The sequence below is a fragment of the Cryptomeria japonica genome, chromosome 3, assembly GCF_030272615.1.
Source record: "Cryptomeria japonica chromosome 3, Sugi_1.0, whole genome shotgun sequence".
In the NCBI taxonomy this organism is placed as follows: domain Eukaryota; kingdom Viridiplantae; phylum Streptophyta; class Pinopsida; order Cupressales; family Cupressaceae; genus Cryptomeria; species Cryptomeria japonica.
The window spans coordinates 648,171,839-648,185,602 of record NC_081407.1 but is presented as its reverse complement, the minus strand read 5'-3'; the positions used below and the strand labels follow the sequence as shown (position 1 = coordinate 648,185,602).

The 13,764-nt window shown below is 34.0% G+C and overlaps 1 protein-coding gene across 5 annotated transcripts in view; it reads right to left on the bottom strand.

Annotated features, from left to right (window-relative positions):
* LOC131027816 (regulator of nonsense transcripts UPF3) overlaps nucleotides 1-13,319 on the bottom strand; it is a 34,653-nt gene extending 21,334 nt beyond the window's left edge. The window contains exons 1-6 of one of the 5 annotated variants that reach the window (XM_057957913.2): nucleotides 12,856-13,319; nucleotides 6,090-6,196; nucleotides 5,896-5,991; nucleotides 5,000-5,098; nucleotides 4,807-4,889; nucleotides 1,859-1,966 (exon numbers count right to left, since the gene is read on the bottom strand). In XM_057957913.2, the coding sequence (XP_057813896.2) occupies nucleotides 1,859-1,966; nucleotides 4,807-4,889; nucleotides 5,000-5,098; nucleotides 5,896-5,991; nucleotides 6,090-6,196; nucleotides 12,856-13,010 (648 nt within the window). In that variant the 5' untranslated portion in view covers nucleotides 13,011-13,319. The remainder of the gene's footprint in view (nucleotides 1-1,858; nucleotides 1,967-4,806; nucleotides 4,890-4,999; nucleotides 5,099-5,895; nucleotides 5,992-6,089; nucleotides 6,197-12,855) is intronic. The other 4 variants (XM_057957912.2, XM_057957911.2, XM_057957917.2 and 1 more) reach the window with 4 other exon arrangements.
* Nucleotides 13,320-13,764: the final 445 nt, after the last annotated feature.

Below are 13,764 nucleotides of genomic sequence, written 5' to 3'. Positions count from 1 at the left end.
AACATAACATGACTCACCCAATGCTAAAAATAGTATACTTTTGTAACAAAAAAGAACACTTGCCACGAAGGTGACTTTATTAAAACTATAAGCCATATCTTCTAATAATTATCTAATATTATTCTAATAGATGTAAATTCACTAGCATACCTATCTTTTGAGGAATATAGGTAAAGTACACCGAAAGATATCATATTTGCTCATTATTCCACTTAGAAATTTATTATATTATTATAATGTAATTAATATTAAAAAATTTTATTAATATTAAATTATTATTATATAATGATATTATAATTAATATTAAATTATAATAAGGAAATGATTATATTAGTATGTTTTAATATATAATTATTTTTATATTATCAAATTCTTATTATTATATTTTTATTTTGTATTCCTTCTTATCCTTATCCTTGAGAGAAAAATGGACTTTATGTAGGGATATTTTCAATCCCCCATAATTTATAATATTAGATTGAGATAATTTCGAAGTTAGCTGATTGCATGATGTAGATAGACAAATTGATTAATCAGTTAAACTTAGAGTGAGAGGTAGTTGAGAGGTGGAACTAAAGATATGATTAGCATTAAATAATTAAAAATTAGTTGATTGAATGCATGGTAGGAATAAATTAAAAAAATAATAATAAAATGTTTTTTTTTAATTTTTCATGCATTTAAGTGTCACAAACACGTCAAATTAAATGCTTCTCGTTTTTATTGACGGACGTTTTTGCATCCATATGTGAGTGTATATGCCTTCGGCGTAATTATTCATAATTGGAAATCGGAATGATCTCTGTAATTGTTTGATTGAACTAGATTATTGGAAAGGCCTTTTTATGAAATGAGATCATGTAAAAAAAATACTAGTACTTATTTTCATAAAAATTGTAATTATTTATCAATTTTAAAAAATACAAGAGGACAGAATGCAACACAACGTTGCAACCAAGTTTTTGATGTTGTTATATCAAGAAATAAAAACTACCCCAATACTTGTAAGTCCAATTAAAAGGCAGTTTCTTTACAAACACCAATAATACATCTAGCTTTAACTACAACGACATAAAAAATTTAAATTCAAAAGAAAATATTTCCAAGTAATTGATGAAAATCACCCAAAATAGGTTGCATCATTTTGTTTGGATTGTGTTCATTAGCTAATTAAAGACAGAATAAAAATCACAAACATAATCATTTCCATGACAGCTAGCTTTCTACATATATGGTAACCTCCTCTCTGGATAATGTTGTTTTTATCTTGAAGTATAGGAATAATATCAGCATGATGCATGTAACAATTCAAAACAAAATATTTACACATTAGCATGAACCTTCAGTCAGTAGTTGGAGGGTATGATCATAGTTTTAATTACCTACAAATTACTCCCAGAATCACGAGTGCTCACCATTTTTTGTTCAATTAATACTGAGTATTTTCTAAATATTTTTCTGTCATCATCGATTTTTAAACAATTTTCCTAGCTATGCAAGAATTAGTATTACATGGTTCTCCTATGTTTTCTGGAGTATTTTGCATATTATTTCTGTTTATTTTATTAATTTATATAATTCTTTAACATAAGTCCCAAGTAACAAGTCGGGGTCAAAAGGACCCACCAAGTCTGAGTTTTTGATCCATAAGTATGATAAGGATCACACAACATTCTTGAAGTGGACGCCCCATTAAAGCAACATAGGAAGTGTGGGCACTGTCCAGTTCAGTAACCAAAATGGCAACTAGAAGGTGTAAAACTCAAAAAGGGAAAAACAATTGGCAGACAGAAGCTAACAAATCACATTCAAAGCATCTGGGAAATCAATTTTTAAAACAAATGCATGGATTCCTTACCGTAGCCGTTCGCCTCTTTCCAAGCCCTCTTCGACCCACTGCACTAGAAGTTGCTGCAGAAGCCCCTCCAGCCCTTCTCCCTAGCTTCCCACTTGATGCTGCTGATCGCTGCATCAAAGGACAAATCTGTTAACCCACATATTGAAGACACCTAGATATTAAAGTCAACTTTCTCTAGCTAACAAACTATGAAAGATGTTATCAACTTCTCACATAGCACTGAAAGAATAGAAAATAAAGGCAAGAATTCAAAACTGTAAATATTATTCTCGTATATTTTAATTAATTATTAAATATTATAAAAGAAATCCCACTCTCTACTGTTAAATATGGTAAAGATTCCTTGCGTATGGAGTAAACCACATTTCCAACTAAATTACAAATATTAAGATAACATGTCAGAAAGAAAATGTAATCTCATCAATTATAGGGCACGTGCTGGAACAAGAAAAAAATATAGTTTTTAAAAAATATCTGCCTAATAAATTGCTATAAAAAGATTAAATGTATTCCATCATAAAAAACATGAATTGTCATGCTTTACCTCAACAAAGCAATTGAAGCCATGACATGCAGTCAGTGAGAAAATACTGACTGGCATAATGAACCTAGGAGCATTGTAAACAATTTTAAAAATCAGCCTTTTCAATACCATGAACTGACTTGATTGAAATCAGTGATAAAACATCTAAGCATGTAATTACTCCAAGAATCTAGGCAACAAAAACTTCATAGCCTTCAAAATGGCTCTAGAATATAAAAAATCCTTCTCTATGGTGCACAAAAATCTATGGTCAACAAGATATGTTGCAATCCCGAAGGTATCATGGCATTTCATTGGATTCATATTGTTGGGGCATAGCAAATGAGTCATTGGCATCAAACATCTGAGCATCACAAAATATTATGTGAAGACAAGGCAACAAATACTGTAAAAAGTATCAACACCTCTCCATGATTTTAGCACAAACAAAACAAGTAGTGCTTCAATAACATTATAATTTATGACCATAGGGAGAAAACAAGAGTGGCTAACAGCCACAGACTCCTTGAAATTCTTACTCTGGGAAAGGACCACAATGTATGGAAGAAAAAGGATTCATCAGCTATGACAAACTTCAGGAGTTTAAATATGCAGATTAAGTTGCTTTTAAAAACTTAACATCTACCAAAATCCTTATCCATTGGACTGAAGAAAAATATGAATCATCAAAGTCTTTATAATCTCTTAAGGTTTGAAAGTTTAATTTGTTGCACCTATTATATTTCAATAGATAAATTATTCTAAACGCAAACTAATGACCTGGCAAGTTGTTCAATACAACTATGTTAATAGAATCTCCCTGAACCTGTACAAACCCAAGGGGATCCAAGGGCTGCCTAAAGAAAAAGGGAAAAAAATAATTCTGTTTTTTAGATTATAAACAAGTGCCAAGTACCTAATTTCAACTTAAGTGATAAAATTGTGAAAATGTCATGTGCCATGAAGGTTTGTGTTGTTTCAGAGGGCTTAATTTAGGCTTGGTGGCAGGGACTGTCCCTCCCCACTGGAGGCATTGCCTCCAGACCCCCATGAGGGGCACTACCCTTCAACCCCATTGGAGTCTGCACTCCCAAACCCCCACTATTGGGATCTCGTCACAATGAGGGGATGGCGAGGAATTGGAATCTAACTCTTAAGTGTGCTGACTTAGATGATATCATTGCACAACTTGCCAAAAATCTCTTTAGATGAAGCAGCTTCTACATATGGCATGGCTAGTGGAAGTAGCATCATAACTCATTGTGGTTCAAATTAAATTAAACCATATGTTGACTTCAATGCTCTCGATGAAGTTAAATATGAAGATTATTGAATATTGATTGTAATTTTCATTGTGTGTTTGACAAGTCACTTAATTCTGAATTTATAAGTTTTTTCTCTTTTGCAACTTATGAGGTATTTAAATATTTTATTTATCGGCGATTATGAGTATCGCTGTTTTTTAAATTTTATTATTTTAGAAAATATATAACCATACCATACTCAAGAAAAGAAATTGGCATGCCGGTGTACCTGAACCCCATACCAAAACTGTCAACTTAGCAATACAATATCCAATACGTTGTAAAAAGAAATTAGAACACATGTACATTCATCCAACCTTGTTTTGATAAAGTGAGAGATTATTGACCTTTTCAGAGAGGAATTTCATAAATGTATTGGTGAAATCAGAGGTAAGTAAGGTGTGCCTGCAATTATGATAATCCATAATAACATTTAATCAAGCTTTTAAAGACTTTGACAGCAGTTATGTAAAATATTTTGGTGGAACAAACAATTAGCCAGGTAGATTTGTATTTTATTACTAAAAGGCATTATATTTTGACACTTCACAATGACCCTGCTCTGTCAAGTGTTATTAAGCAGCTAACAAATTTCACATTTGACAACAAAGCCAGACCTAAACCAGTTCAATAACTAATAAGATTACCTTGAATTTGAGAACACAGTTAAATGTGAAACATTTATTAATAATGGAAATCAAGATATGCACTGTCCCCTCAGTTTTGGAAAACATGTACCAAAAAAATAAATGTATAAAATACACAATTGGAAGCAAACCATTAGGCAAGTGTAGAAACAGTGTATTGTATTAAAAATCATTTTATTAGATTAGTGTGTAAATAGGCTCTAGTTATATCCTATAGGATTATATTGGATTAAGTTTCCTTTAGACAAATGGAATGAACAGAATCAGAATGAGATTTGTTAGCTAGGCACAAGCAGATACTTTTGGACACAAGAATTAATGGAAGGATTGCAATAAGTGTTTCTTAATAACCAAGAAAGCTTGTATTCTTAACAAGTATAAAGTTGAAGCAATTTGTTCACCGTGCCACAAAATTATTTAGCTATTGATACAAGATAATATAATATAGTGTACCAACATGCAAAAAGAGGTTACCTGGGATCCACTCTTGGCAGCTCGTTTTTGTCTCACATAATCCATCAATGGTGTTATTATGAGGTTGTCTTTTGCTCCAAGTCCTGCAATTATCCAAAACTTGAATGTCAATAATATCTTTGGAAAATAGAAGACATGAACAAGAATAAGAAGGTACTTAAAATATTATATCAATTCAGCATTAATTAATTACCTGCTCTTTCAGCCTCCCTCCTTTCCAGCTGTACCTCTGCACTGGGAAGATTTTCCACAGGTTTTGCCAGGATTTCCAAGAATTCCAGATATTCAATATCTGGCAATCATAAGATTTTGCCAAAGAAATTTATCCGACAATTAATAAGAGCAACTGTTAAGGAACACAGTGAATCTATTTCCCAAGTCACTAAAAGATTAAGATGTTGAACAAGGAAACAATTTAGCCAGCGAAATCTGGCTTGAGTTATTGAAAAAGACACAGAATATTAATATGTGCCTACTGGAATAATTGGTGAATAAAAAAAGTTAGGCATGGGGAAGTTACAGAAATTAGTTAGGATATCTGTGAGATTAAAGTGTTCCATAGGCAAAAAGAGGGGAAGCCATTTAATCCCAGAAAATGCATACTAAGCTAGACAATTACACTCACGCTAAGACAACACTTATTTGAATGACCCTAACACCCTAGCAAGCCTTGTTCCCCAGAAAATGCAATATCAAACAGTTAACAAAGCAAAGAGAAAATGCCTTCCACTAAAATTCCTTTTGCACACCATTTGAAAAACTCACAGGTTTTTAAGTTTCATATTAAGCCCATCACAGCTCACATACTTAAAACTTATAAGTAACAGACTAAAGTTCCTAACAACTATATATATGCTTCAAGGATGAAGAAAACTCTGGACCATCTGGCCATCAACTGTGCTGTAGACAAGAAAATCTGGTATGCATAATAGCATAAGCCCTAGTCCACAAAGTGTTGCTTCTAGGAAGTATATTGTAAAATGGGACAAGAGCTACACTCTCTTTAGCAAGTACATCATTTTCTTATTAATATCATGCATAAAAGATGCATGCAACATGAGCAATATTAATGAGAAAAAAATGTGCCACCTTTAAATATTGTCCCTTCACGACCATCTTTCTTGGACCAAGATTTTGGTACTCGTTGCGAAGGTGCATACTCCACAATAGCCTTATAATGTGAACCTGAAGACATGTGTATAAATACTCTAAAATAATCTTGTAAACAACAGAACAAAATTAAATGCAATACAATAAACGTCACAAGAGAATACTGAAAAAACCTTTTTCGTTGACAAAAACATGCCCATCAAAAGCCTGTGCAAATTCAATAACATCTTCCAATCTCGTAAAATCAACATAGGCCCGGGAATACTGTTGATTCCTGTGGCTAAAGATAAAAACATTAAGTCCAATATCAGTATAGCACAAGAATATCATACTAGATACCGTAATAGCATACTAACTTTAAAAATAAAAGGAAAGACAATACAATAGCAAAGTCAAATAATTACCACAAGCACAACTTGACAAACAAAGCAAAAAAAATGTTACATGTGAAAAAAGCAAAGGCACAATAGAAACAAATCCTTGACGATTTCTGAATTTGAAGAGCAAGTATTATATATGCATATAGACAGAATACATTTTTTGCTACAATATTAAACTGCAAACTTTGCTCAAAAAATAGCACAAACCCAAGTCTAGCATGCACAAGTAGGCAATGTCAGTCCCAACATTTTTTTCACACACTTTAAATCTCTCTCCTTGATGGATCTCTCTCCTGTTGCATGATAAACAAATTCAAATCTTGCAACACCACTTGACAATTTAAATTAAAAAATCAAGTAACAAGATGCTGCGAAATGTTCTGTTCTCTAAAGAAAAATATGCATTCATATCAAAGGGAGGAAACCTATTTCAGTTGTCTAATGAGAAGATAATCATAGCCCACTTTGGCTTAGGCATCTTTCAGAAAAATCTAAGTTAACCCCATGAAAAAAAAATAAAGATAATTGTGGGTATAGATTATTCAGTTATAGCTTCCTCTCATTGCCCAACTCCTATACCTCATATTAGTGGTCAACCAATTATCCAATTGAAACAGCTTCCATTACCAATCCCCAAAACCTTATGGTAATGGTCAATTAATTATACAATATTTACCAAATCATACAGAATATAACTCAAATTCTGTCTTTTGAAAACATTTCAGACTAACTGGCTCAGTCTGATCTGACAAAAAAACTCTCAGAATTAAAATTTTATGTCTACAAATCCACATCACAACCAACTTGCTGTGATAATCCCAGCAATTAAATTTTTTTCTGTTTATGATATCTGATATTTTTATTTTACATAAATATATTTTTTCTGATGTAGATTTTTTACAATTTTCCTCTAATTTTCAATTTTTGCATATTTTTCCTCCCACATGACATGGGACTTCCAAAGCTGGTAAATATGGATTAGTTAATTGAAACTGCTTCCATCCTCTAACCTCAACCCTGCATCACCCCATAGCAATGATCAAATACTTATTTAAAGGAAACTAATTCCATCCCCCAGCTACAACACCTCATACTAATGGTCAATTGAAACTATTCCTATACCCCTCCTCCAACGCCAATGCCTCATGGCCAATGCGTTTATTGGTACAAAGGGTAAGCAATCAACAATTTGGTTAATTGATTGAACAATTGAAGCAACTTCCTTTATTGCATTCTTTCAGACAACTATTTCCTTGCCGGTCCTGTTTGTATAGTATTCTTTAAGATTTCACATCTGTGTAATGTCCCTTTCAGGGACTTACCTCAATTTAGGCCTGAAACAGTAATTCCAACAAAAAATGAGATTTGTATTATCTTTACCAATATAACTTTATAATAAAATTGCCAATTGTAATGCCCTTTATGGGATATTCTGGGTTAGGGCCTGCAAACATATTAATCACTAGAAACTGACATTAAAAACATTCAGTATCAGGAATCCATATAAGCATCATTCATATCTAAATCAATGCACCCTGATATCATTAGTGTCTATTTCAAGGCATATTCCTTCTAGTAAATCACATTAGCAATTCATTGGAAATGCTTGCAAACAGCAATCTCAAGGATGGTCATCCTTGTATTGCGTGAGCATGGAAGGATTTCTGATCCATTCCATCCCTCAGTGCACCTTGGAGGCTGGCCGTCTTCCTCAACCAAGCCCAAGAGCATGGAAGGGATTTCTTGTACATTCAACCTCCTGGCCCATGAGCATGGCGGGATTTCTGGTCCATCTATCTCGGGGTGGTGTACTTGATAAGATGCATGAAGGATTTCTCGTCCTTCAGCTCTCGTGATCTAGGAAGGCAGGCCATCCTTCCTATTTGCAGGTTATTTCTATAAATCCAAAATAGATTGCTGAAAAAATTTGGTGTATTAATTCTAATTAAATATCTCTTGATGAAAAAACAAATTAATTCTCAAATGGCTGCCACCAATTATTTTCTGACTATTATTTATTGCTGCTATCAATTTCTATTCCAATTTATTCTTCAATTGATTTCTGACTACTTTCAATTCCTTGTACCTTTCAATTTTCAATAGCTTTCTTGGGCAACTCCTTCACAAATGAGTCGATCTCCTTTTTATATCCTCCATTGTGGGATGAAAAGGCACAACCTTTATTATCATCACAACCTTTACAAAGGTTACACCCCCTTTACTAACTGCTTTTTGTAACAGCTTGCATAGCTTTTTAATGAAGGAATCGCTGCCTAACAAATCCCTTCAATCCGTTAGGAGAATCACCTCTTTTATATTCTGAATTTATCAAGGTTCTAAGGCAGCAATACTGTTTAATAATGCTAGGATCTTGCTTATCATTGCAGGTGCATGACAATCTGCTTTTTACAGATGTCATAATTTGTTTGTAGATTATATACTACTAATAATGCTACAATCTTGCTTATTATTGCAGGTGCATGACAATCTGCTTTTTACAGATGTCATAATTTGTTTGTAGATTATATAATTTGTTTGTAGATTATATACTACTATAACCTCTTTGAAAAGATTCTGCTTTTAGTATAATTTGGTGTCCAAGTTCTTGTAGATATAAGAAGAAATTTCTCCAGATTATGCATATCTGATATCAGAATGCCAAATAAGATGTCAGTTTGAGAATAAATATGTATGATATATTATTGGGATTGAACTGAAGCATTTTTACATCATCATCACCTTTAACATCAGACTACCATACTTCTCTATAAGTTTTCACATCTGCTTGTTTAATATATTGTCATTAATTTGAACCCTTTATATGCCTCTTCATAGCAATTTAATTAATTTAATGCTCATGTACAGACTATTGTAACTATAAACAAAAAAAATGTCTGAATTTCGCATGTGAAGAATTGTATGTTTCAGTGCATTGATTTCTCTCTACTTTCTCCTTCCATAAGATCACATCTTCCACAGCAATAGATCATTGCCATGCCTCAGTGAATGTTCTTTATTTTTGGTTTCTTTGTGTTGGTTAGGGAATTCGTATATTCAAATTTGATCAGTTCATTGCAATCCAGCCGTATTCTCCTTTTTTCATCTTCTATAAGATTAATTTTTCATGGCAATAGATTTGTTCCCTTGGATAGGGCACCGGTCTATCATGAGTCAATTTCTTTACTCTTACTCTTTTAGTTTTTTACCTTGGGGGCTAACGAGAAGAAATTTTCAATTTAAGTAACAATTTGTACATGGATAACCCCTTGGACTATTCTTTCATTGTATAGAAGCGAGTGAGATCTCGATATCAAAGGCTAATTCACTTTTGCATGCTCTCTATTTGCTCTCTATCTTCCTGAGGATGGATCACAGAGTGTGATCCAAAACGTTGATGCAAAAAACTCATACACAATCTAATCCGGAAACAGTCAAGATTAATATCTCATGGATTGTGGAAACTTGATGTCTGTTAAAGGCTAACTCACCAAAGCCCTGAGTTGTCAATAGGATATAAGTACTAAGACATAATCACATCTCACTTCACAACAACAATACCCTTTTTTTGCAAAAATAAGCACACAAGATCAACCTTAAAATGTTGACCCTTCCAGTCATATCATATCAACCAGAGCTTGAAAAATTTCAACTTGGGAAGCCCAATTTTGACTCAGACTCAACAACTTGGCAAATTAAAAAAAATACTTAATTCATTAAAACCACAAAACTCACCAATACTTGGCAAAAATTTTCAAAAAATCAGCTGGGAATGTTAATGGGAGATTTCCTTGGATGCAAAATTAACCCACAAGTACTCATCAGTCATGACTTTCCAGAGTGCTCAGCGTTTTTTCAACTATGGTATCAATGAACTTCACTTGTCATACAGAGGAAACATATTGGAAGAAGCACCCAGAGTTGTACTCGTGGAAAATAAGCCTATGAAGAACAAAAACTGGTCATGAATTCATTTGCAGGCCTCGAAGTGTAATGTAGCTCCAATTGTAGACAAAGGACATGTTTGCAAATCTCTCAACAGAAAGGTTTTTGTGGATGACAAGGGAAATCAAGAAAAATTTGAGAACATCAGTCTCTTTCACATGATCATTCAAGTGTAGAAGACAAGGTAAATACTCTCTTTGATACCTGTTCTCAAACTAATATGGTTTCCAAATAGCTAGTAGAAAAATCGGATTGGAAACACATGAACCTCCTGATTCATATTGCTTGGGTTGAGTAATAAACGGAGTAGAATTGTCTATCACACAACAATGCAAGTTAAAAGTTGGTGTGAACAAGCATTATCTTCATAAAGTCATTGTAAATGTGATTCCTCTGGATGCATATAGGGTAGTCTTTGGCAGCTCATAAATGTATTTCAGAGATACAACTGACTGTGTAAAGGATAACAAATGCACCTTCTGAAAGATGGCAAAAATAATCATCCTTCATGCTCACGAAAGCAACTCTTTGGTGATTGCACAAATAAGATGGAAGATTGATCAATGCTAGTGGCAGAGTTTCTTTCCTTCTCTTATCAGAAAGTGCCAAACACTTTTAAGGTTCATTCAGAAAAATAAAACACTTCAGTTGAGTTCCAAAAGCAATTTGTGGAATACACAGGAGGCAGTAACTAAAGTAACTAAACTATCTTTACCAAACACAGGAACTATACCCCCACTGAAAGAAAGGCAAAACTGATGGGTTCAACCTCAATTGAACACGTCTTGCTAGTTTGGCAATCATTGAAACTGCAAAACTGGGCAAGCAGAGGATATTTGACCACAGTTGAACACATTGCCAGTAAAAACAGAGAAAGGGGCTGCAGGGGCTAAGAGTTCCAAAATGTTTCCCAATTTCATTTCAATTTCCATGATGGTTGAAGTTCCTACTTCAACTCATTTGTAATGATTTTTAAATAAAACCTCCAAAAGAGGTCATCGTGGAGGAGAATCCCTTAGAATTGATTAGAAAATTGATTGTGATGTCCTGTTGCTAGCAGCCTATGGGTCTTGGAGAGTGACATAAATTTAGGGAATCTGTGAGAGCACTCGAGAGTTGTACAGTGGAGGGGATTGTTGTTGTAGACAAGAATAAGTACTTGAAAGCCTTATTTTAGACATGAAAACATTGTAACAGCTTAAATGCTACCGACTTTGGGAGAAACAACACCCACTCTTCTAGAATTTTTTCCAATTTAGGTTTCTCGCGATCAGATTGCTAGTATATTCCCAGTGTTAGTGCAGCTGGTGCTCTTTGCTTGTGTTTGCACAACTCAATACCTTGTTCTATGCCCTAAGATTCAAATGTATAGACTGTTTTTCTCTTATTTCTACATTAGGAGCAGAAACCTATACAATCAAGTAACATTGAGAAAAATTGAATCTATTGTGAGCATCAAAATAGTGGAATACACAAACTATTATGGATTGAGTACACATCATTGCCTCCCATACCAGTACTGGCATGTGTCTCCCAGTAACTATGCCAATTCCCAAAACTTTCAAAATTTAACTCCATGAGATAAACCAACTAGATTGCACCATAAGGTACGTCCAAAACCCAACATATATATATAATCCTTATAATCAATCATCACCAGACCAATTCGAACAGTATTGTGGGACTCAAATCCGTAAAGTTTCATTCCAACACGATCAAACCATCATTAAAAAAAAATTGATCACAATTTCAATTCCACAATACTCACACTAAAGTACCGTGATAACAAATTCACCGATGAAAGCAGTGCCCATAAAAGTTACAGGTAAATTATAAACAATTTAGATTGAGCGAACAGTTAACAATATAAAATACAAGAAAATTATTAACAGTTAAAATAAGGCACACAGTTAACAATATTAAACACAAGCAAATTTTAGAGATAATGAGATGGTCCTGAGCTTCATCCCCAAAGTCTAGGAGTCCAAACCTCGGCGCAAGATAAATAAAACAATTTGAAAACTTTGAAAAGAATTTCTAAACGCTACCAAACCTGAATCTGCCAGAGCCAAAAGAAAGCAAATTGCCACAGCAAGCAAAGAATGAATGCTATGTATATCAAAATACAACACATATTCGACACAATTGAAACCCCTACCCTGCTAAATAAAACAAATTGTATTACTCAATGACTTCCGAAGCCTAATTTGCCGACTCAAAACCCTAAAGCTGCAGGTAGTCCGCGTTGCATGGACAATTACATCCAAATCAAACCCTAATATACATCAATTTTTCACAGTCCATAAGATTCAGTTGACAAGCTTATGGCATAAACGGTGTTTGATTTTAAATTAATTGAAAATGAAACATAATTGTTTCCAGAAGCTTGTAAATTAAAAATCAAACACGGTTGTTTCCAGAAGCTTATAAATTGATAATCAAACACAGATTTTTTCCACAAGCCTATCAATTGAATATCAAGCCCTCCCCAAATCCTGAGCGGTGCTAATTAATAGCCCAACGGTCACGGGTTCAATCCCCTCAATGTCTACTCTAAAACGCTGCCCACAAACACAAGAAAATTATAAAACAATCGCAGCTATATGAAATAGAAAACCTGGTTCTGCCGGGTCGGAAATAAAACCAGTTGTAGCGACCGGCAAACCGTGCATCAATCTGGTCCTTCAAAGCAGATTGCGAAAGCATGGGAGGCAGGTGCCGCAGCACCACCTTGGAGTGATCCCCTGCTTCCTTCATGTGCCCACCACTCATAATCCCTCAATTTTACACAATAATTATTTTGCTGTACCTGTTGCTGTTTTCTTCTGCTGACGAGAATCGAACTCCCAACCGGTTCGATTAACAGAAAAGTTTAATCTAATCCATTTCGCTTTTAATAGTCGGCAAATTTAAGGTCCTCTGTGTGCCCTAGCCTCTCATCTGACCGCCCCTTTTTATACCTTGGAGACCGTGTCCACGCCAGGTTAAGTGGTGCGCAGGTCTAATTAAACTGCGCTTCAAAATGTTGTCAGGCGTGATTCGTGATGGGACCCAATGCCGCATATTTCGGCTTTCCTCTGTCGTGCGGGTTAATGGACGAGTTCAACCTGCGTGTGCGTTAAGTCACTAAATTACCGATACTTTTTCAAGTATATTTGAAAGCCGTACGTCAGAGAGACTGAATGAATGGAATGGTAATAAAGTAGTTTTTATCTTGTATATTTATATTAAAAAAATATATGTAAATTATGTTGAGAGATATCTCATATTAGAAAAGAATCATCTATAAAATAAATGTTTTTCTAAAATACTAAACATCAAGAATACAAATCCATTAAAGTCCTCCATGCAAAAACTTTGAATCTAGTTGGAGAGAAGTGGTGAGGGTTCTATTTTATTTGGAGTAATAAAATAACACCTTCACAAAAGTTGAAACATGACATATTTCATGCATTTACCTGTCATTTGCATGTCAAATTGTTTTTGTAGCATTATAAAATTGCAATCCTCGCAATTTCGACTACAT